General features: G+C 33.9%; 1 protein-coding gene across 1 annotated transcript in view; it reads left to right on the plus strand.

Annotated features, from left to right (window-relative positions):
- Nucleotides 1-23,204, plus strand: part of PPP2R5A (protein phosphatase 2 regulatory subunit B'alpha) — a 63,236-nt gene that overhangs the window by 32,624 nt on the left and 7,408 nt on the right. Inside the window, exons 4-8 of the mRNA XM_038542077.1 lie at nucleotides 12,440-12,532; nucleotides 16,416-16,546; nucleotides 17,593-17,652; nucleotides 18,527-18,635; nucleotides 19,541-19,594. Of these exons, the coding sequence (XP_038398005.1) occupies nucleotides 12,440-12,532; nucleotides 16,416-16,546; nucleotides 17,593-17,652; nucleotides 18,527-18,635; nucleotides 19,541-19,594 (447 nt within the window). The remainder of the gene's footprint in view (nucleotides 1-12,439; nucleotides 12,533-16,415; nucleotides 16,547-17,592; nucleotides 17,653-18,526; nucleotides 18,636-19,540; nucleotides 19,595-23,204) is intronic.

Consider the following 23,204-nt stretch of genomic DNA (forward strand, 5'->3'; position numbering starts at 1 on the left):
GTTTTCAACTATTGTTGTTGAATTGTATTTCTCTCCAGTTCTGTCAGGTTTTGCTTTATGTATTTTGGGGCCCTGTTATTAGCTGCTTATGTTTATAATTATTATATCTTACTTATGGATGGATGGTCCTTATCATTATAACTCTAAAAGGTTTCATAAGTTTATTTTGTCTGATATTAGTATAGGTACTCCACCTCTCTTTTAGTTACTGTTTGCATGATATATCTTTTCTGTTATTTTACTTTTATAATCTGATTTTTTTAATCTAAATTGTCTTGTAAAAGTTGGATCATGTTTTTATAATCAGTTTTGACAGTCTCTGTCTTTTGATTGGAGTGTTTTATCCATTTACATTTAAGGTATTTACAGATAAGGTAGGATTTACATCTGCCATTTTGCTATTTTCTATAAGTTGTATGCCTTTTTGTTTCTCTAGTCTCCATTACTGCTTTTTGTATTAAATAGATATTTTCAAAAAAAAAATAGATATTTTCTAGGGTACCATTTTAACTCCTTTGTATCATTAACTGTGTTTTTTATTTTCTTAGTAATTACCCTGGGGATTACTGTTAGCATCTTAAAACAATCTAGTTTGGTTGAATACTAACTTAATTTCAGTAGCATGCAAAGTTTTGGTTCAATATACCTCCATTCCCTTCCTTACCTCCTCTTAGTGGTTATTCATGATATTGTTGTCATACAAATTAGATCTTCTTTTTTTAAGATTTATTTATTTATTAGAGCATGTGCACGAGCACAAAAAGGTAGGGAGAGGGAGAAGCACACTTCCCACTGAGTGGGGAGCTCAACACAGGACTCAGTCTCACAACTCCAAGATCATGACCTGAGCCGAAACCAAGAGTCCGATGCTTAACTGACTGAGCCATGCAGGTGCCCCACAGATTAGATCTTTATACATGCCCATCAATGTAATTATTCCTTTATGTGCTTGTCTTATAGAGCAGTAGAATAAATGTGTTATGAATAAATACATTTATACTGTCTTTTATATTTATATATGTATAGTTGACCCTTGAACAACTTAAGTTTAAACTGCATGGGTCTACTTACATGCAGATTTTATTTGCTAAATACTGTACTGTAAATGTATTATTTCTTCCTTATGATTGTAAAAAAATTTTTAATTTCAGTATAGTTAATATACAGTGTTAGTGCTAGTTTCAGGTGTGCAGTGTAGTGATTGAACAATTCTGTGCATTTACTCAGTGCTCACTGTGATAAATTTACTCTTAATCCCCTTCATCTGTTTCATCCATTCCCCTCACTTATCCTCCCTTTGGCAACCATCAGTTTGTTCTCTATAATTATAGGGTCTGTTTTTTGGTTTGTCTCTTTTTTTTTCTTTGTTCTATTGTTTTGCTTCCTAAATTCCACATATGAGTGAAGTTATATGGTATTTGTCTCTCTCACTGACTTATTTCACTTAGCATCATACTCTATAGATCTGTCCATGTTGTTGCAAATGGCAAGATTTTGTTCTTTTTTATGGCTTAGTAATATTCTGTTGTGTACACACATATACCACATCTTCTTTATCCATATTCATTTATCAGTGGACACTTGAGCTACTTCCATAATTTGGCTGTTGTAACGCTACAATAAACATAGGGGTGCTACATCTTTTTGAATTAGCGTTTTTGTATTTTTTGGATAAATATCCAGTAGTGCAATTACTGGATTGTAGAGTAGTTCTATTCTTAATTTTTTGAGGAAGCTCCATACTGTTTTCCACAGTGGCTGCACTAGTTTGCATTCCTCCTTATGATATTTTTAACATTTTTTCCTCTAGCTTACTTTTTTTTAACAATACAGTATATAATATTTATAACACATAAGATACGTGTTAATTGATCTGTTACCAGTAAGACTTGCCCTCAACAATAGACTATTATTAGTTAAACTTTGGAGGAGTCAAGAGTTACACGTGGGTTTTTGACTGAATGAGGAGGGGTCAGTTCCTTTAACCCTTCCATTATTTAAGGTTCAATTGTATGTTCTTTATTTCTTCTTGTGGATATCCTTTTATTTCTTCATAAAGGAATCCCTTTAGTATTTCTGGTAGAGCAGGTCTGTTAGTGAATTCTCTCAGTGTTTGTTTATCTGGGAATGTCTTAATTTCCCGTTCATTTTTGAAGGACAGTTTTGCTGGATATAGAATTCTTGGTTAACTGTACTTGTCCTTCAGCACTTAGATTATGTTATCCACAGGTCTTTTGGTGTCCATGGTTTTCTGATGGTAAGTCAGTTGTTATCTTATTTAGGACCTCATGTATACAATGCTATTTTTTTCTTGCTGCCTTGAACATTTTCTTTGTTTTTAATTTCTGTCAATTGGATTGTAATGTGTGTAGATGTGGATCCCTTTGACTTTATTCTGCTTAGAGTTCATTTAGCTCCAATAAGAGTTCATTGTGTAAATTAATAGTTTCATCAAATTTGAGTTGGTTTTAGCTATTATTTCTTCAGATATTTTTTCTTCCTCTTTCTCTTCTCTGAGACTTCCATCATATATATGTTGCATGACTGATGGTGTCTCTCAGGTCTCTGAAACTCTGTTCCTTTTTGGTTCATTCTTTTTCCTTTCTGGCCCTCAAACTGGATAATCTCTTTTTTAAAAAAGATTTTATTTTTTTATTTGAGAGAAAATGAGAGAACAGAACAGAAGAGAAGTGGTAGAAGGAGATGGAGAAGCAGGCTCCTCACTGAGCAGGGAACTCAATGCAGGGCTCAGTCCCACGACTCAAATCAGGACCTGAGCTGAAAGCAAACACTTACTGGACTGAGCCACCCACGGACCCCTGGATAATCTCTATTGATCTACCCTCACATTCACTTATTCTTTCTTAAGCCAACTCATACTGTTTTGGATTGTTTTTGTGGGTCAGCAAGTTCACTGGAGTCCTTAGTCTGCCATTCAGAAGTCTTTCTCTGAAGCACATCTCTTTAGTTGAGACTGATGGAAGGATAGTCTTTCTGACCTAAATGCCATTGTGTGACAGTTCACACCTCAGACATAATTGGAAAATTGGTAATAAAAACCTATTATGTAGGTTTTTAATGGCAATTCTGCCATTAAACCTTCCCTGTTTCTATCTAGCTCTAACTGCTTCATCCAAACATCCCCTCAAATATGTGGCTTTAACATAATGTCATCTAGGGTTCACTCAGTAGAATCACATTAGCACTACCTCAGTTGATACTTTAGTAACTAGAGCTCTTTAGATAGGATTCAGGGTAGATCATCTTACAGTACTTACAAACTGTTACAAAGATTCCATTATAGCCATAAAATATTATACTATACACACATCTGTATAGTGTTTCTTTTGCACATGTTTTTATATAAACTAGCCTGTGGTCATGGATTTTTATTTGTTTGTTTGTTCCCTAGTTGTCTAGTTAAAATATTCTGAGAATATTCAAATGATACTTTTTATTTTTAAGCAGGGCTCTGTGGGAGAAAGTAAAAGTTCAAAGGACTCTTGCCTTAATGCTTCAAATAAATTTTATACTGAAAAAATAATATTAATGACCTGAAATCTGGGATCCCTGGGTGGCTCAGCGGTTTGGCACCTGCCTTCGGCCCAGGGTGTAATCCTGGAGTCCCGGGATCGAGTCCCACATTGGGCTCCCTCCATGGGGCCTGCTTCTCCCTCTGCCTGTGTCTCTGCCTCTCTCTCTGTGTGTGTCTCTCTCATGAATAAATAAATTAAAAAATGACCTGAAATCTGCAGGCAAGCACAATGATGTTTATCTAGAGAATTTTTTTTTAAAGATTTTATTTATTTATTCAAGTATTTATTTATTCAAGTATTACTCCTGAGTACTTGCTCTTAATTTTTAAAAGCTTTAGTACCTCTTCTAAATATACTTTGTGGCCCTAAAATAATACAGACCAATTCTTAGTGAGGCTTATCAATTCATACATTTTTAGCTTCATTTTAACACCATTGTAACACCATTGTAGATTAGATCTTCCAAATAATTCAACTAGCCATACTTTTTCTTTTTTAGCCCTCATAGGTGAGTTTTTAAAGGTGTTACTATATAGGTACAGATGTACTTTGGTTAAATGGAACAAAAATTTATGTACTATAATAATTCTAACAAGTAAGAGAATTATTATCATTACAAAGCATGGTGAAATGGAAATGATCCTTGGCTAAGCTGCTTAACTTCTCTTTATCCTCCTTTATAAAACTGGAATAAAATAGGATTGGATTGTATAAGGATTGAATGGGATAATATATGCATAGAACCTAGTACAGTTTTTAAGACTATACTGTTTTCCCTTGTTTTCTTAAAAGATAAGTACTTTTGGCATGTGGGTAGAAGTATATTTTTGTTCTTATTGTTATCTTTATGCTGATACCTTTATATGATACCTTTGATTCTTACAGCTAATTTATTAGTTCCCTAAAATGAACAATACTGAAATTCTCACCCCCACTTCCTACTTCCCTAGCATCTAATGTAAAGTAATAACCCATTTACTCTCACAGTAAATACCTTTATAGACATTCAAAGTTTCTACTTTCCTTTTTTTTTTTAATATATTTATTTGACAGAGAACACAGCAGGGGGAGGGGCAGAGGGAGAAGCAGGCTCCCCACTGAGCAGGGAGCCTGACATGGGGCTTGATCCCAGGACCCTGGGATCATGACCCGAGCTGAAGGCAGACACTTAACCAACTGAGCCACACAGGCACCCCTCAAAGTTTCTACTTTCCATACACTCTTCTCCATCCCCTTCCTCAACTTTATATTTTTATTATTGTATAATACTTACATAGTTAGAATGTGTAATTGTATACTACTGTCACCTTTATGCCCTTTGCTTGTTACTAGTTCTACAGGTAATATATTTAATTTTACTGCCAATCCTTATATCAAAGTTCCTCTAATCATTTCTTGGTAATTTGGAGCTCATTCTTTTTTTTTTTTTTTTTTTAAGTTCTCATTTATTGAAGTAATCTCTACACCCATTGTGGGGCTCAAACTTGCAACCACAAGATCAAGACTAACATGCTCTTCCAGCTGAGCCAAGGAGGTGCCCCTGGAGCTCATTCTTTATTAGAATGACTCATGGGAATATTATTCCTTGAGTTTTTGCATGTACAACAGCAGTTTGTGTGTAGCTTTAATTTTTAAACATCAACTTGATTTGATATGAAATCTTTGATTCATTTTAAATATTATTCCATTGTCTTGATTTCAGTCTGATTTTCTTTCCCTTATATAACAACGTGGGTTAAAAAAAAAAAAAAAAAAAAGACGTGGGTTTCTTGTTTGGATCCCTAAAGGATGTTTTTCCTTTAATGGCCAAGTGCTTTACTGGTTCCATATAAGTGTTGATTTTTCTAGATAAATTTTCTTAGTTGAATCGTTACTCTTTCCTTACAAAAGTCCACTTTTATTTCTGAAAAGTTTTCTTCAGTATTAGTTTTTAGTATTTCTTTTGCTGTACTGCTTTGTTTTTCTTCTTTGGGGATGCTAGCTATTCATATGTTGGCTCTTCTTTGGCTCTCTGTTTCTCTTAAAATCTTAATATTTAATCTCTTTTTTTATTGTGTTGGATTGTTTTTCATCTTTCTTATTTCTATTCCCTTTTTCCTTTTCTCTAGTTAGTTGTAAGGCAGCCTGACAGTGAGTATTAGAGACAGGCAAGAGGAAGGGAATGAGTATTAGTCAACCAGCGATGCCTGCCACAGGCTACAATCATTGGAGGGAAGAGTCTGTTTTGAGTAAAATGAAAAATAATATATTTTTAATGACAATAGGTTGGATAATCAGCAACACCAGCTATTTTCTATATAGTTCCTGGGAGGTAGAGAGGAACCCTGATTTACATTTGGGTGCCAGCTGTTCACTTCCAATTACAGTGTTGATTTTTATTTTGCAAGAACTTATATTTTTAGTGGTCATTCCATTTTATTTTAAAAAACAAGAAAAAATTTTTATTCTGCACTCTTGGGGATGCTTTAAGTAATTGTATTGTTCATTCATTTATTTATTTTATCTAACATATATATCTAAAGTAGAAGAGGAATCCTAGGATTAGCAAAAGCTAATAAAAATTTTAAGATTTATCAGCATGTTAGAGCTTATAGAACTAGAAAATCTGAAGTGGAAAAATTTTTAATAGTGTACACCAGTTCATGTGAAATTTGAGACCATAGTTGATATAAAACTAATTATATATTTAATAATACAAAGGTTTTAGAGGTATGAAATTCTCCTAAGCTGGTAAGTTAATGTCTTTTTTTTTTTTTTTTTAAATCACAGGTAGTTGGATAATCTGAAAAAGTTTCCTCAGTCTTTGAATTTCTAAAAATAGTATCTCTGTTAAGATATTTTTATATGCTCATGGAAATTAACAGTGAAAATTCAGCCAAACAAACATATTGTTTGGCCTCATTGGAAATTTCATTAAAATTCCCTGAAAATAGCAGTGGGTGCTATTTTTAACATTTTAGGTGGGTGGTGAGTTGCTATCAATTATGATTTTTAAAAAATGAGTCTTCTCCCAAGACAGAATACACAGAGACATACAAGAAATTTTCATACCTCCGTGATCCCCTGATGAAAAAACTCTGTCCTAGGTATATATGTTTATAGTTTAAAATCTTTCTAGTAACTAAAACTTGGTATACAGTTTTTAAATTTGGTAATTAAATGGTCTAGGTACATCAGAAACTACTAAATGCTGAGTGAGCTGATTTATAGGATCAGTCAAGAATATTGTTGCCACATTATTATTTAAATTATTGTTTTTTAGGGTGGAGTATATTAAAGCTGCTTTGGTAAATGAGATTGTAGACAGTTGTAGCATTGAGGAAATTTGCTCAATGAAAGTTTTTCTGTTGTTAACATACTTTGTATCAACTCACTTGAAATTTTTTGTTCTGTGTTAGAAGTTTACATTTGCATTTAGCTTATCAGAAACTCGATTTTAGAAATCGATTTGATAGGATGACAAATAAACATTAAATTAATGGGGGAAAAATCACAAGTAATTTCAAAACCTTTCAAAATTTTGTTTCTTCAACCCTGTTCATGAATTTCCTAAAAATGTGCTAATTTTTTTCCACACCGTAATGGAAATACTATAAACAATGGAAAAATGGAATAAATGAAATAAAGAAACAAAGAAAAAAGGGACAGAAGAAAAACTGTTTTAGTAGTGGGTAACTAGTCATATTTTTTAATTTATAAAATATTACTATATGGTGATTATTAACAGTTACAAATTATTTTTGTTTTCTTTCCTAAGTATTATTGCTTTGTTTTTATTGAGGATAAGCAAGATTATAATTCTCTGTATGCTGACTTTTAGGTAATTAGGGAGGCTTGGCTGCTGTATTAGCCTAGAATATAGGCAGATTATGTAGTAGTTTAATTTTTTTATTAGTTATTTTCTTTATGGCACAGATACCTAAGATGTAATTATGTAGGGTACAGACTAGAATGTAGACCATTTTAGTAATAACCTGTATTTTAGGGACTAGAAACTCTTCTTTGTGACCTCTATAATTAGACATGTAAACTGGGAACATAACATTTTACACTATACACCTTCACATTCAAACAGCTCTTAGATTTAATGTTTAGACACTTAATATGAAGTATCTCATTTAGTTCAGTATATGTTAATTCTTACATGAATTCTTTCATATATATTTTTAAAAAGATTTTATTTATTCATGAGAGACAGAGAGAGAGAGAGAGAGAGGCAGAGGGAGAAGCAGTCTCCAGGCAGGGAAGCCCGACGTGGGACTCGATCCAGGGTCTCCAGGGTCACACTCTGGGCTGAAGGCAGCACTAAACCGCTGGACCACTGGGGCTGCCCGAATTCTTTCATATATTAAATCAGTTTTAAAACCCATTTCAGGGCAGCCCGGGTGGCTCAGCGACCAGGATCAAGTCCCGTGTCGGGCTCCCTGAGTGGAACCTGCTTCTCCCTCTGCCTGTGTCTCTGCCTCTCTCCCTCTCTGTGTGTCTGTCATGAAAAAATAAATAAAATCTTTAAAAAAAAAAAAAAAAAACATTTCAATGAGTTTCCTCTTTTTTTTTTTTTTTTTTCAATGAGTTTCCTCTTAATAGAGTTTGGAAAACATTGGGCCACCATATTCCTTGAAGAGAGCCTTTTGTGTGTATACAGTTCATTAAAATTGGTTCTTGGTCTTTTGCCTCTCTGGGCCAAACATTTCTGGTTTCTTTAGCTTTTTTGTATAGATCTTATTTTCAGATACTTAAATCATCTATGTTATTTTTGCTGTACCTTCTTATAAAGTCTTTTACTGGTGAAGATCAGAATTTTAAATATTTTATTTTAACTGCCTTAGGAAAGTACAGTCATTATGAAGTAGAATGGTAAGATTATCCTTTTTTAGTTATCTTTTTATGCTTTATACTTTTATCTTTTAGGATTTTTTTTTTTTTTTTTGGTTCACAAAAGGAGGACCAGCCATACATTGAACATATATGATGTTTGCCATTTTACTAGAGAAATTAATCCATTGCTAAAAGTATCTGTTGTTCTTTGCAGCACATTTCTTAGATTCTTAGAGCAAATTATTTCTTCATATAGAAGAATATAGAGAAAGTTTAGTAATTACACAGAAACAGTCACTCATCAACTATGATTTTTATTCAGTAAATGTGTTCAAGGCATTGTTCTAAATACTGGAGATAAAGTACTGAACAAATAAGCAGAATCCTTTAATTCTAGTGGAAAAGAATAATAAATAATACTATGTCAGGGTGTGATAAATACAAGAAAAAAAGTAATGCAGAGAGAGTGACAGTGGGGGCAGGGTACAATTTTATGGAAGCAAAGTCTTAATTTTTGCATCCTGAAGATTTTCAGCTCAGATCACTAGTGTTTGTTTTACTTCTGTTTGACATTACTTAGCATGTGTTTATTAGATAAACTTTTGTTATCATCACTTTAGTGGTGCTAAGTTGGCTGCATAAAAGCAGTTTGCTGCTAATCTTGACTGGTCAGGTAATGTTCATTATGTCAGTTAAATGATGTAGATGAAAACTCTGTAAGAAATAATGTGATATCTGTGATAGGTATAGGTTTCAACTGAATATGTGATTTAGGGGATTCAGCTTGCTGTCATGCAAGTCTCCCAAAAGACATGCGATTATTCTTAATAGTATTCAGCCTTAAGCCCTATATTTCTGATGCAGATCTTAAGAAGTAAAGCATATAGGCTAATGCATGCCATACTTGACTCATGTTTAACTTTAACTCATGTTAAACTCATGTTTAACCCATCTTACCATGCATCTTAACTTCTACTGAACTAGGATCCACATAAAGATTGAGTCTCTGATTCTATACCCACCAACCCATGCCCTACACCATCTGCTTCTCAAGACATCTCCTACCTTTCTATAATAAGCCCTCTTTCTTCTTGGCTGATCCAAAATCAAATCAAATGTAGGGCTCCATTGCACGTCCTCCTTAAAACTTTTCTTACTGACTTTATTCCACATTGATACAGCCTTTTTCTAAATGTCTCCTCCATAGTCTGTGCCATATAATTCTTTTGTGTGTGTGTGCCATATAATTCTTTAATATTTTATTTTTTTATTTAGAGAGAACACAAGTGGGGGCAGGGGGAAAGAGAATCTCGAGCAGAGGCTGACATGGGGCTTGATCTTATGACCCTGAGATCATGACCTGAGCCAATATCAAGAGTTGGATGCTCGACTGCCTGAGCCACACTATACGTAGCTAAAAGGAAACCTTGTTTCCTTTATCCATAACACTTTTGACACCAAATGTGTGGATTTTCCACACCAATAAATTCTCCACTTCTCTGCAAACACCAACTGAGTGTCCTATAATTTATTCATTCCTGACACTAATGACCCAGAGTTACCATAATTAGCATGGAGAAGGGGTTCCATGTACCACCCTCCCAGCACCTTGATATGTTCACCAACCCAGGAGTTCTCCAAACCCCTTTGTTGGGAATTTTGATGGTAGTCCCATTAGGTGAACATGATTCATTAAATCACTGGCCGTTGGTGAATTGAACTCAGTCTCCAGCCCCTCTTCCCTCCCTGGAGGATGGGGAGTAGGGGCTGAAAGTTTCAACCCTCTCATCATCACGTTGGTTCCTGTGATAACCAGGCTTCATTTTCCTAGTTATCACATTAGCTTAAACTCAAGCATGTTTGAAAGGGGCTTCTTAATACAGAACAAAAAAAAAAAAATGGATCTCTTACTTATCACTCAGGAAATTCCAAGAGTTTTAGGAGCTTTGTGCTAATAACCAGAGAGGAAGATCAAATATATATTTTCTTATATCACAATAGGCAAGTATTGGACATGAAAAATAGGCAGGCACTGAATAGGCTGTGCCAGTGAAATTGTGTAGCAGTCTGTGAGACTGTACTAACTCTTCAGAGGACTCTGATAATTTTTGTGTCTTTTTGCATGCAACCCAAACCAAAATTATCTGTATAGTTGGTTGATTATTTATAAATTAAAAACTGATACCATTTTCTGTTTTTGTGTGTGTGTGTGTGTGTTACAATGCATACTTAACAATAAAGTTAGACAATAATTAAACCGATAAGTATCACTCCTTTGGATAGTTGGGCAAAGATGCATCAGACAAAACCAATATTTATTAAGCTCCCAAAACTGTTGATAAGCTTAGAATATTATTGAACTCCTAGTAGAAAAATTTGTTATTCTATGGTGAATGACAAGTTCCAAATCTGGTAATGCTTTTTTTGTGTGTGTATTGTAAAGTCTGTACGTTTAGTGTAGCAATTTTTCCCCCTTCTATATGTGGCCTCACTACCTAAATGTTTATTGAATGACTGTTTTTATTTGGGATGTAATCTAACTTGTTTATTTTTAGGGCACTAGATTAATATGTTGTTTGATAGCTAATAAATTAAGGCACAATTTGGGGCTATCCTCCTGCCCTTTATAGCTGTTGGTTTAGAATAAAAAAAAAACTTTAGTGTATTTTCCTTTCTTCTTAAAAGATAGATATAGGTGTGATGGAGGCAAGTTGAACTAAACCTTTTTTTTTTTTTTTTTAAGATTTTATTTATTTGAAAGAAGAGAAAAAGAGCATGAATTGGGGAAGGGGAGGGACAGAGGGAAAGGGAGACACAGATTCCTCATTGAGCAGAGAGCCTACTTGGGGCTCAGTCCCAGGACCCCAGAGATCATGACCTGAGCAAAGGCAGGTGCTTAACTGACTGAGCCACCCAAGCACCTAAACCTTACTTTTAATTCTGATTTGTGGCAGCAAGTGAACATTTCCTATTTTAAGATGCTTGGCACCCATATATATATGAAAAGATATATATATGTAATATTTATATATATTAATGTATATATATATTATATATATTTTTTATAAATATATACACACACTTTTTTTAGAGAGAGCATGCATGGGAGGAGGGGGGAGGGGCGCAGGCTCCACATTCAGCACAGAGCCCAGTGAGGGGCTTAGTCTCACAACCCTGTGCTCATGACCTGAACCGAAACAAGAGTTGAATGCTTAACTGACTGATCCACCCAGGGGCCCCAAGATGCTTGGCACTTTTTTTTATTTTTTAAAGATTTTATTTATTTATTCACGAACGAGAGACACAGAGAGAGACAGAGACATAGGCAGAGGGAGAAGCAGGCTCCATGCAGGGAGCCTGATGTGGGACTTGATCCCAGGACCTCTGGATCATGACATGAGCCAAAGGCAGACGCTCCACCACTGAGCCATCCCAGTGCCCCTGCTTGGCACTCTAGGTAGAAGTCTTGCTATGACTTGTAGTTTATTCACTGTGGTAAACAGACATTGCTTCCTGAACCCTGAACTTACATAACTTAGTTCATTACTTCCCAAATGTAAATATGGTATGCTGGTTTGTTTTTTTTTTTTTTTGATTTAACTTTTTCCCATTATAGTTTTATAGAAGAGATACGAAGTTTTTTGCTCTTTATTGTTATTGATACAGTATCCTTTACAATCCAGTTTATTCTTATCTGGTGGTTTCTGATCTTGTAAAGAACTCTGGAGATTAAATTAAGGTGGATTAGGAGTTCACTGGAGCAAGAACTCATTCCCAGTGAGTATGGACTGCAAAATAGTCTTAGTTAAATATTTTTTAGGTGTTGTTTTTATTTTTTAGCTCCTATAATTTCACAGTTGCAACAGGTGATATGAAGCAATAAATCCCCAAATTTACTAGCGTAGGAGGCCAAATTCTGAATATGTATTTAGTTTTTAAAAACTGATACCAACTCATCACATTTTCTAATGAGATTAGAAATCTCCCTCCTAGGTTGATAGAGAAGGTATGTTTGATATGAAGTGATAAATTAGGGTAAAAATTTATAGGTATCATCTTAGCTTTCATATGACTTTCTTTCATAGTTGGTGTATGAATTCTTCTTAAGATTTTTGGAGAGCCCTGATTTCCAGCCTAGCATTGCAAAGCGATACATTGATCAGAAATTTGTACAACAGGTAAGGAATTCTTAGTGTCTTAAATTTTCTTACATTCATCTTAGCAATGATTTATTAATTTGTGATTAGAATAGTTTTTCAAAACTTAAATGGTTTATTTCACTTTAACAGCATTTAATACTCTTGCCAGACAGAGTAAAGATGAAGTAGCTTTGAGAATGAGAGTATTTTAATCAAGAGTGAGCTGCTAATGAAGTTGAGTCATTTTATCCAATGTTGAATTCTCATAGTAACTTTATAAAGACAAGAAAAGCAAGCCTTTCTGGACAATCTGAATGACTGTTCAATCTAGCGGCAAGAAGCCGCCTCTTAAATTTTTAAATCTTTGAACTTTGACATATGTTTTAAGCATTGCGACTTTGAAATGACAAAGAAAAAATGGAAATGGGATCATTGTTAGGAGTTTGGGCCTTAGGCTCCTTTCCTGTTATCAATTACCAGTGACCTTTCCTTTTTCCTTTCCCCTTCCCACTTTAGGCATTCTAGCCATCCAGTTAAGGAGATAGAGTGAAACATGTGATAACCTTTTTTTTAAACTTAATTTTTTAAACTTTTTTTTTTTAAAGATTTATTTATTTCAGAAAGTGAGCATGCACAAGTAGGGGTGAGGGACAGAGGGAGAGAGAGAACCTCAAACAGACTCCCTGCTAAATGTGGAGCCTATGCAGGGCTCAATCCCAGGACCCTGACCTGAGATCATGACCTGAGCTGAAATCAAGAATCTCCTGCTCAAATGACTGAGACACCCAAGTGGCCCCTTTCATTTTTTTAATTGCTTTTTAGCTATTAAGTTTTAGAACCTATATATTGAAAATTAACTCCTCAGAATGTGTTCATTTTTATTTTTATTTTCACAATCTTTTTTTTTTTTTTTAAAGATTGTATTTATTCATGAGAGACAGAGAGAGAGAGAGAGAGAGAGGCAGAGACAAAGGCAGAGGGAGAAGCAGGCTCCATGCAGGGAGCCTGACGTGGGACTTGATCCCGGGTCTCCAGGATCACGCCCTGGGCCGAACCACTGAGCCACCCAGGGATCCCTCACAATCTTTTCAACAATGTAAATGCCTCTTTTTAACTGTGGGAATTGGTTGGCCCTAGACAAGATTGTGAAGTAGACCAGATCTTTCTGGGTTCACTTTTTCTCTGGGAAATACTTACCAGTATGTAAGGTCACATTAGGAATTTGATGCTCTCCTCTTCTAGAGTTATTTGCATTTTCAAAAAGATTTGAAGATGAGTGAGAAGGTAGTGATGAACCCAGTGTTGGTAGGATTAAAATCATTATGAGAACTTTTCCTTCCGTCTTACTACACTGTATGGTAAAGATTCTACAAACATGAATTCCACATATTTGGAGTTCATTTTTGGTCATTCATAACTACCTCTGACCTCACATGAAGTATTCTCACTAGTTGCTGTGAGTGTATTGATTGATGGAGAATACTGTCAAGAATATGTTCTTCAACCATTCAAGCAGCTCCTCGTAAATTATGAAGAAATATTAGATTTGTGCTAAGAGTAAAATTTACATTTCATTCACAAGTAAAAAAACAAATTAAATGGAGCTTTATTATTTTGGTAATTGCAAATGAATGCATATTTATTTTCTTCTGTAGCTCTTGTGTGCTACAGAAGGAATATAGTATATTAAGAACTCTAGTAATACCATATTAAATTATGTTTAAGATAAAAGCAAGTTGAGGGGAGCAGTTACTTTAATGCTTCTTCAGTCTGGAGCTTGAGGTATTTCTGCTGCTGAATTATTTCATAGGTTTGAGAGGGAACAAGAAAAAAACTGGTTAGAGTGGGACCCATTTTCTACCTTCTCTAAATACCTGAGTTTAGAGAAACCAGAGCCCAGTAATTTGTTCTTAGCAGCTTAAATGACTATGCTTGCATAGATCACTTCTCCTAGTTATTTTTTTTCCCTCCTAGTTATTTTTATGTTACCTTTGTATATAAGGGAATTCTCAGCTTTTAGTATTTTGAAATTATTTGATTGCATAGTAATTTTTAGAAATATGGGAGAAAAAAACCCTAAGTATAAATGTGGACATTCATTATTTCAAAAGAATAAAACACTTGCATAATTCCAAGTTATGTTCAAATTCTAGGATTTCAGAAGAATAAAGGAAACTAAGAATTATTGAGGGTGTACTTTTATGTGCCAGGCACTGTCCTTATATGCATTTATATAAAGAACTAGACCATGTTTAATTCCACACAGCTAGTAGATGGGACAGTCAGAATTGGAACTAGACCATGTTATTACGTTCACGTAAAAAAAAAAAACAAGATTACTTTCAACCTTACTCATTTTATCAATGATGAAGAATGACAGAGGTTATGATTTACCTTTTAAAAGCGTAGATATAAGTATCAACGCCAGAATAAGAAACAATTTTCTAATAACTAGGTTTGTGTTTATTATATGAATTTATATTGATTTATATCTATTTGTATTTCTAAATAGATTATTTTACTTATATTAATACTTCAAAATAGGTTTCTTTAAATAAATTTGACACTTGGCTAATTGCTATTCTCTAGGTTAATATTTTTCTTCTGAGGATCAATTTATACTAGATTCTGTTCTTGAATTAAGCAAGTCGGCCTTAACAATTAAGAGCCCCTTTTATTAATTTAAAAGCTTATCTTCTAAGTAAACCCAACATCAGAAACTGATTTGAGTGTCTCAAGTGAGTAGTTTAGCCATTTTTAATTACAATAATTTGAACTGAATTTATTAAGTATATAAACACAAATTCTTGTACTCTGGATATTTTTGGCTGGAGCCTCATTCCGGACTTTAATAACCTAGTGAACAAAGAATGCAAACTATAAACAAGACTTTTGTTTAGGGGTATATAAATATGACTAAAGTCATCACTGCCTTCCACTCTACTAGAAGAACTGCATATGTAAACAATTACTTATAATTCAAGACAGAATGGGCAAAGAACTTTGATGAGGTTCAGAGCTTGCCATCTTGACTGTAATTACCAATATCAAAGTACAGAACATAAAATTTTTTGATGACTTCATATAGGTGATTATATAGATAGGGAATATTTTTAAATTTTTCCTAAGAAAATCCAATGTTTTATTTAAAATACAGTAATACTATTTTTTGACAGAAGAAATTCAGTTTCTTTACCATTTAGAAATGGAAGTTTGAGCTTTTGACTTTAAATTTTTCAAAGACCTCTTTATCGTGCATTTGCTGAAGAGTTGTGCAGAGAGGTATAGGAAAATGGTGATTTGGCCAGTTTGAACTGGTTTAAAATTTTACAGCCAGTTGCTAAAGTGACTTTAAGTAAAAATGTGTGGTCTTTCTCATGTTTGATTTCATTATTTCATGTATGTTTTTTATTCTGTTAGCATGTATATGCTGACTTGATTTTTTTATTGTAAAACCACAAAGCAGCTTTGGTTTGTATAAATCTTTCTAATAAACTGTGAATACTCATTTACACGTGTATTTTTTAAACTTCATTTATTTAATGACATGCAATTTGCAAGCTTAAGGTTTTTGTGTGTAGTTTTGAATTATTATCAGAAAGCATTAAAAAATCTCTCAAATTTCAACATTGTATAATTATGAGCTATGGTTAGTAGCCAAGAATAGGATAGAATTTTAAAATGAATGGCTAGGAAAAAAATCCCACTTTTTTTTATATTGTTGTTTTTGAAACGAAATACTCCTTAAGCTTTTCTTTAGCTTCATTATTTAGCAAGAATAAAATCAACCTAAGGCAGAATCTCTAAGAATCTTTAAAATTTTTTTAAAGATTTCATTGGGTTATCTCTAAATCAGATTAATATAAAGTGAAGTTTTAGCTCAATTATTTTTAAAAAGTAATTTCTCAGATTTTTTTTAAAGCTCCTGGAGCTTTTTGATAGTGAAGATCCCAGAGAACGTGACTTCCTGAAGACTGTTCTGCACCGAATTTATGGGAAATTTCTTGGATTAAGAGCATTCATCAGAAAACAAATTAACAACATTTTCCTCAGGTAAACTGGTCATATATTCATATGTAGCACTTTTTCCCCCCTCCATGTCTTTTTATTCTAGTTCCTTTAGATTAATTTTTAGTATCAACTCCGTTAATCTGATAGTATTTGAGTCATTTTTAGCCTATATTGTGGGTGTTATGGATTGCATGTAACTTTTTACAAACTTGTAACCTACTTCTCATGTTAAGTGGATAGTAGTAATGAAGACAGTTTTTAGGATGTAATACCAACACTCATGTTTAAGATTTATTGAATTTGTCTAGTTACCTATTTGAGCTTCTTTAAAAAGGTGTATAAATACTATTTAAATCAATAGCTCTTGAAAGTACTTTCATTAGATTTTCTGACAAAGCTAATTAAATTTATATGGAACCTGTATTTTGACTCCTTTATAAATGATAATCTGTTAAGCAGTTGCTTCTACTAATTAGGAGATTTTGCTTTAATATACCCACATTTCAGGTTTGGTTTGTTTGTTTTAATTGGAAATCTGGCAAAATTCGGCTAGCATTCCCACATTGTAACAATAAGAAATCAGTAACAGCTGCCTCCTCTAGAGAGAGCATCTTTCTGCAGGTCTCTTCCTCTCCTAAGTCCACTTATTTAACACTTTCCCTGTCCTGTAGTCATTTATGTGCTTTAACAGCAAGCCTAATCTTGGAAAGCTAGGCAGCTGTGCAGCTTAGGTTTAGTGAAGCTATGAATAAAAGTGGCTTTATTACATATGGGTCCTTTTCTCTTGGATTTTCCTATGGGTAGAGGTTTTCCTATTTTGAAAAGTATTTGCTTGAGAAAACCCATTTTTCTTTTACATTTTTAATAAATAAAACTTTCCAAGTGAAATAATCCATTATCTTTATAGCTAATTTTAACAAAAGTAGTAACTAATTTGGACAAAATAGCTTACAGAGAGTTCCTGAAGGATGCTTGTATATTTCTTCTAGTTGCCCTTAGGATTGATTTCTTTACCTTCTTGAGTCTCCTCTCATTTTAGTTTTCTAATGTTTGAGTTTTCATTACATCTCTCTTTATTTTAAATTCAGGTTTATATATGAAACAGAACATTTCAATGGTGTTGCTGAACTCCTTGAAATATTAGGAAGGTAGGTCAGTTTTTTTGTTTTTAAAGAGTTAAATAACTTTGAATGTTTTATGTATTAGAATCTTAGCTGGGGTTGGAGAAAATATTTCGTATTTAGAATTTAAATATAGAGCACAAGACATAGTTTCTCAACTGAATTCTTTTTATAGCTTTTAAGCGGTCAGCATATTAAAGTACTTGCCATGCAAGACATCTGTTTTAGAATAGGCTTCCTGCTTTTGAAGCTGTGGCATGTTTTATGCCTGATCTTGCCAGACTGCCTTAGAAATTTCTAAGATCTGATTGGGAAGAAATGAAATAAACTATTGTGAATGTTTGATGAACTTATAAGAGTTCTTGTTGAGATATTGATAGGCCATTCCAAACCCATCGTTCTTTTTAGAAGAATCTATAGCCTCAAAGTTTATGTAAACATTTTGCCTTTTTTTTTTTTTTTTTTTTTTTACATTTTGCCTTCCTTATTCATCACACAGCAGTATTAACTTGAGAAGATTAGGCCCCCTCTATTTCTAGTTAGAGAATGATTATGGAGAAAATTCTTAATTTCAGATCTTTCAGCAAAGTAAGAGAAACTCTAGACTTCAGAAATATTTTTTGCTTCAGAAAATATGGAAAGTTCTAACAACATTGTGATATTGATACTCCTGTCAATAAATAAAGTGATAGGCTTTATAGAAAATGAAGATAAAAATTACTTTGTGGGACTTTAATTGGCAGTCCATGAATGACTTAGAGGAACAGACTAGTTTGAAAATGGTAAGTCATTCGACACCAGAATTAAAGCAGAACACTGATCCTTATGTACTCATGGATATAATTTTTGGAAATAAAGTAGTAACTACTTAACCCTTCCCCCTGCCTTTTTTTCCCTCCAGTATTATCAATGGCTTTGCATTGCCACTGAAAGCAGAACATAAACAATTTCTAATGAAGGTTCTTATTCCTATGCATACTGCAAAAGGATTAGCTTTGTTTCATGCTCAGGTAAGTTTCAGACAGATTTCAAATAAAATGAATATTGTTTCAAAGGCTGATATAAAGGCAGAGAAATTGAAGAATATTAAGGCAGCAATTTTAGATATAATTAAATAATTTGCTTTGTAAATTGCTTAAGGTAAATTTTCATTATAATTTAAAAGTATTGGGATCCCTGGGTGGCGCAGCTGTTTGGCGCCTGCCTTTGGCCCAGGGCGCGATCCTGGAGACCTAGGATCGAATCCCACATCGGGCTCCCGGTGCATGGAGCCTGCTTCTCCCTCTGCCTGTGTCTCTGCCTCTCTCTCTCTCTCTCTGTGACTATCTAAAAATTAAAATTAAAATTAAAAAAAAATAAAAATAAAAAAAATAAAAGTATTACGATAATTAGCTTTATTAAATAAGCTCAGTACACTTCAAGTGTAAATATAGGAGAGATAATACCAAATTTTCTTCCTTTTTTAGTCCAAGCCTTGACTTTGAATGAGTCCCACGTAGCTATAGAATGTTCCGTGTAGCCTTGATAGCGTAGTTGGACAATAATTTTAATCTCTGAAAATTTAGAGAATAATATCCTATCAACACAGGTATACATGCAGAAATTTGCTGAAAACTAAAATTAGCTTTTAAAGTGTCAGTCTTTAAATTTATAAATAAATAAATAAATAAATAATAAAGTGTCAGTCCCATTTCATGTTGTATCAGAAGTTACTATGAAAAAAGAACATCTTTTTTGACCTAGAAGTTATTTTCAAGGTTAAAATTTACACAGTTGTGAGGATATTCATGTTTATATATTGAGATAGGGTAAAATTTATTAAAATGATGTAGTCATTTTTGTTAACTAAATATAAACTTCTTGTATCACTGTTATTTCATTCAGTAATATTTATAAACTGTCCCTTATATTTTAGCTAGCCTACTGTGTCGTACAGTTCCTGGAGAAGGATACTACACTAACAGAACCAGTAAGTACTCTATTTCTTTTTGTCTCTAATCTACGTTTTAGCATTTTGTTGTAGCCTTCTTTAAACCCCTATAAAGTTATCAAACAGTAGTAATATACTTTAAAGTCATTTAGAAGGGATATTAGGTTAATCTGCATTCAAAGAACAGGGTGGAGTTCCCACAAGTTGTAAGTTGTGTCTTGAATAACTTAAATGTAGATTAATATTAAAGTATCATAGTTGAGGGCAGCCCCGGTGGCTCAGCGATTCAGTTCCACTTCAGCTTGGGGTGTTATCCTGGAGACCCGGGATGGAGTCCCACGTTGGGCTCCCTGCATGGAGCCTACTTCTCCCTCTGCCTGTGTGTCTGCCTCTCTCTCTCTGTGTCTCTCATGAATAAATAAATAAAATCTTTAAAAAAATAAATAAAAATAAAGTATCATAGTTGAGATGTGTGATGACAGGATCCAATGACTGCAGTGAAATTTTTTATACATAATATCTTCACTAATAATCTTTTTATTCTTCATTCACCTTTTGTTTTTTAAGATTTACTTATCTTTAGAGAGAACATGCATACAAGCTGGGGGAGAGGCAGAGGGAGAGGGAGAGGATCCCAAGCAGACTCCCTGCTGAACACCAAGCCTGACATGGGGCTCAGTCACATGATCTTGAGATCATGACTAGAGCCAAAACTAAGAGTCAGACACCCAACTGACTGAGCCACCCAGGCACCCTCTTCATCCACTTTTTAAAATTAAAACATACTGTGAGGGTTCTTGGAGTTTTGTTTTGTTTTTAGAATAGGTTTTTCCTTCTTATTAATGTTAAACCACATGATAGGGATTGAAAACATTTCCTTGCCTTTGGTGATCAAGATGCAATCTTGGAATAAAGGTTATTTATGAATCAGCATAGCAATTCAGTCTTTGAATACTGCTATTTGCCTACAATGAGAAGATTCAGGAGAGAATAAGAATGTTATGAAAATTGAAGATCCAAGAAAAACAAGGTAGGGAGAAATAGAAAAGTATGAAAGCAGAGAAAACAACCTTTTAACACTGATAAAGTATTTTGAGAGAATGTTTTCAAGGCATCCTAAATCTAAATATTTAAACTGAGAGTTCTTAAAGAATACAAAGGATTTGAAGGATTTAAATAAGATTTTCTTTATTATGAGTTACTGAGGCTATCCCTAGGCATGCTTAAAAAGATTATGAACTTAATGTTCTTCCTCTGTCTTGAGCATCCTGTAAAGGTTAAAAAAAGATATCTTTCCACTCCCTCCCTAATGCTTAGAGTTTTTGAACTTTTAGACTTGCAAATCTTTCTGGAAACAGCTAAAAAAAAAAAAAACCAGTTTTTAAAGACAAATCAGAATTGGAAGCCTGGTATTTACATGAAACCATATAAACCTCTAACGATAATTAAAACTTAATATAAATCCATGGTACCTCTCCTCAGAATTGAGACAAAACCCATAACATAGTAAGTCATGGTTCATAATTGAATTATAGACATGTAATTTAAACATAAGTTAATATGAGGTAGATCGAGGAGAAGATAGGTGATTTCTTTTTAAAGAGTAGATTGGGAAGAGGGATGATGGCCAGATGTCTGACTTAGGTGAGCTGAGTTAATGGAAATAGAAACAGGATGAAGAGGTAGGCAGGTAAATATCCAAGATGATGAAGGAAAGTATTTTTCAATTCATAATGATCTGTAGATGTATAGATCTTGCAGTTTCTACCATAGGCCATTCAGCACCCAAATTATGACCATGATACTTGGGTTTGTGCCTTCACATATCAGTCTCTAGAAACCTGGTATTTATATCAAAGCTTCCTACAAATTATAAATAAGTCAGAGCTTTGGCTTTTTATTACATTATTTATGTACCGAGATGTTCAGTTGAAATTTTATTTTCTAAAGTGGAAGTGGCTTTATTGTTACTTCTATTTATGAAAGTAATGTGTAGTTCATATAATATAAAGTCATAAAGCACAAAGTGGAGTAAGTTCCTTAAAATCGTGTCCCCTAAAAGATAACCATATAATTTGGTTAATATATTTCTAGAAATTTTTCTTTTTTTTTTAATTTTTTAAAAATTTTTATTTATTTATGATAGTCACACAGAGAGAGAGAGAGGCAGAGACACAGGCAGAGGGAGAAGCAGGCTCCATGCAGGGAGCCCGACGTGGGATCCAATCCCGGGTCTCCAGGATCACGCCCTGGGCCAAAGGCAGGCGCCAAACCGCTGCGCCACCCAGGGATCCCTCTAGAAATTTTTTCTATGCATATATGTATGTGTGTGTGTAGGTTAAACAGTGGGACAGTGCTGATCAAGTTTTTTCACTTCTCAATATAATGTGGCTACCTTTCCTATTAATCTGTTTCATTATTTTCACTGGTAACATCAAATTCCATTATATGGATTACCATAACATATCTTCAGTTAATGAACACATGAGTAGTTGAAACATGTTGCCGGGTAAGAGGATGTTTAGGGTGTTAGAATTGTTCTGTGTCCTGTCTGTGGTGTTAGAAAAAAAAAAAAAATCTAGCTCTCAGAACAGCACACCAAAAATTATTATTATTTAATGTGATTTTTTTCAAGTATTTAATTTAAAAATTTTTTAATAATCTTTTACCCAATGGGGGACTCAAACTCATGACCCTGAGATCAAGAGTTGCATGCTCTACTGACTGAGCCAGCCAGGTATCCTGTGTATATAAATGTTTAAAAATCATTACAATTAAAGCCATGTTGCTGGGTCAAAGACTACATGGAAATTTTAACATATTCCATCCAAGTTGTCTTCCAAAAAGTTTGAACAATTTAGTATTTCAGTCCAGAGTCTGAAGATGCATTTTCTTCCCTCACCCTGGCCAATGTTGAATATTAAGCTCTAAAATTTTTGCTAGTCAAATAGGTATGAAATATTATTTTTTAAAGATTTTATCTATTTGAGAGAGAGAGCCTGAGTGAAGGGAAGTGGCAGAGGGAGGGGGACAAGCTGACTCCTTGTTGGGCAAGAAGCCCAACTTGGGGCTCCCTGAGAACATGATCTGAGTTAAAGCCAGACATTTAACTGACTGAGCCACCAGATGCCTAGTATGAAATAGTATTTTAATAGGCTTTTTAAATTATTATTACTACAAGGATTACACCATCCTTTTATACAGTTGTTGGTCATTTCCATTTCTGTGTCCTTTGCTTACTTTAATCATTTTCCTGTTACAGTTTGCAAATAGTTTTTATGCATTTGGAGTTTTTAAATTTGAATATAGTTTTTAATCTTTGCCCTAAACTTAAAAAAAATTATGTAGTGGAATCTAATCTATTCATCATTATGGTTTCTGGCCTTAGTGCCATGTTAAGAAAAAAAAATTTTTTTTTTAAGAGCGAGCTTTGGGGATTGGGTGGAGGGACAGAGGAAGAGGGAGAGAATCTTAAGCTGGCTCCACACCCAGTGCAGAGCCCAATGTGCTGCTCTATCTCATCCTGAGATCATGACCTGAGCCAAAATCAAGAGTCAGATACTTGACCAACTGAGCCACCAGGTGCCCAGAAAAATCCTTTACTTTTTGAGATTATAAAAATGTTCTCCAGTATCCTATTTTATGGATT

The sequence above is a fragment of the Canis lupus genome, chromosome 7, assembly GCF_011100685.1.
Source record: "Canis lupus familiaris isolate Mischka breed German Shepherd chromosome 7, alternate assembly UU_Cfam_GSD_1.0, whole genome shotgun sequence".
Taxonomy (NCBI): domain Eukaryota; kingdom Metazoa; phylum Chordata; class Mammalia; order Carnivora; family Canidae; genus Canis; species Canis lupus.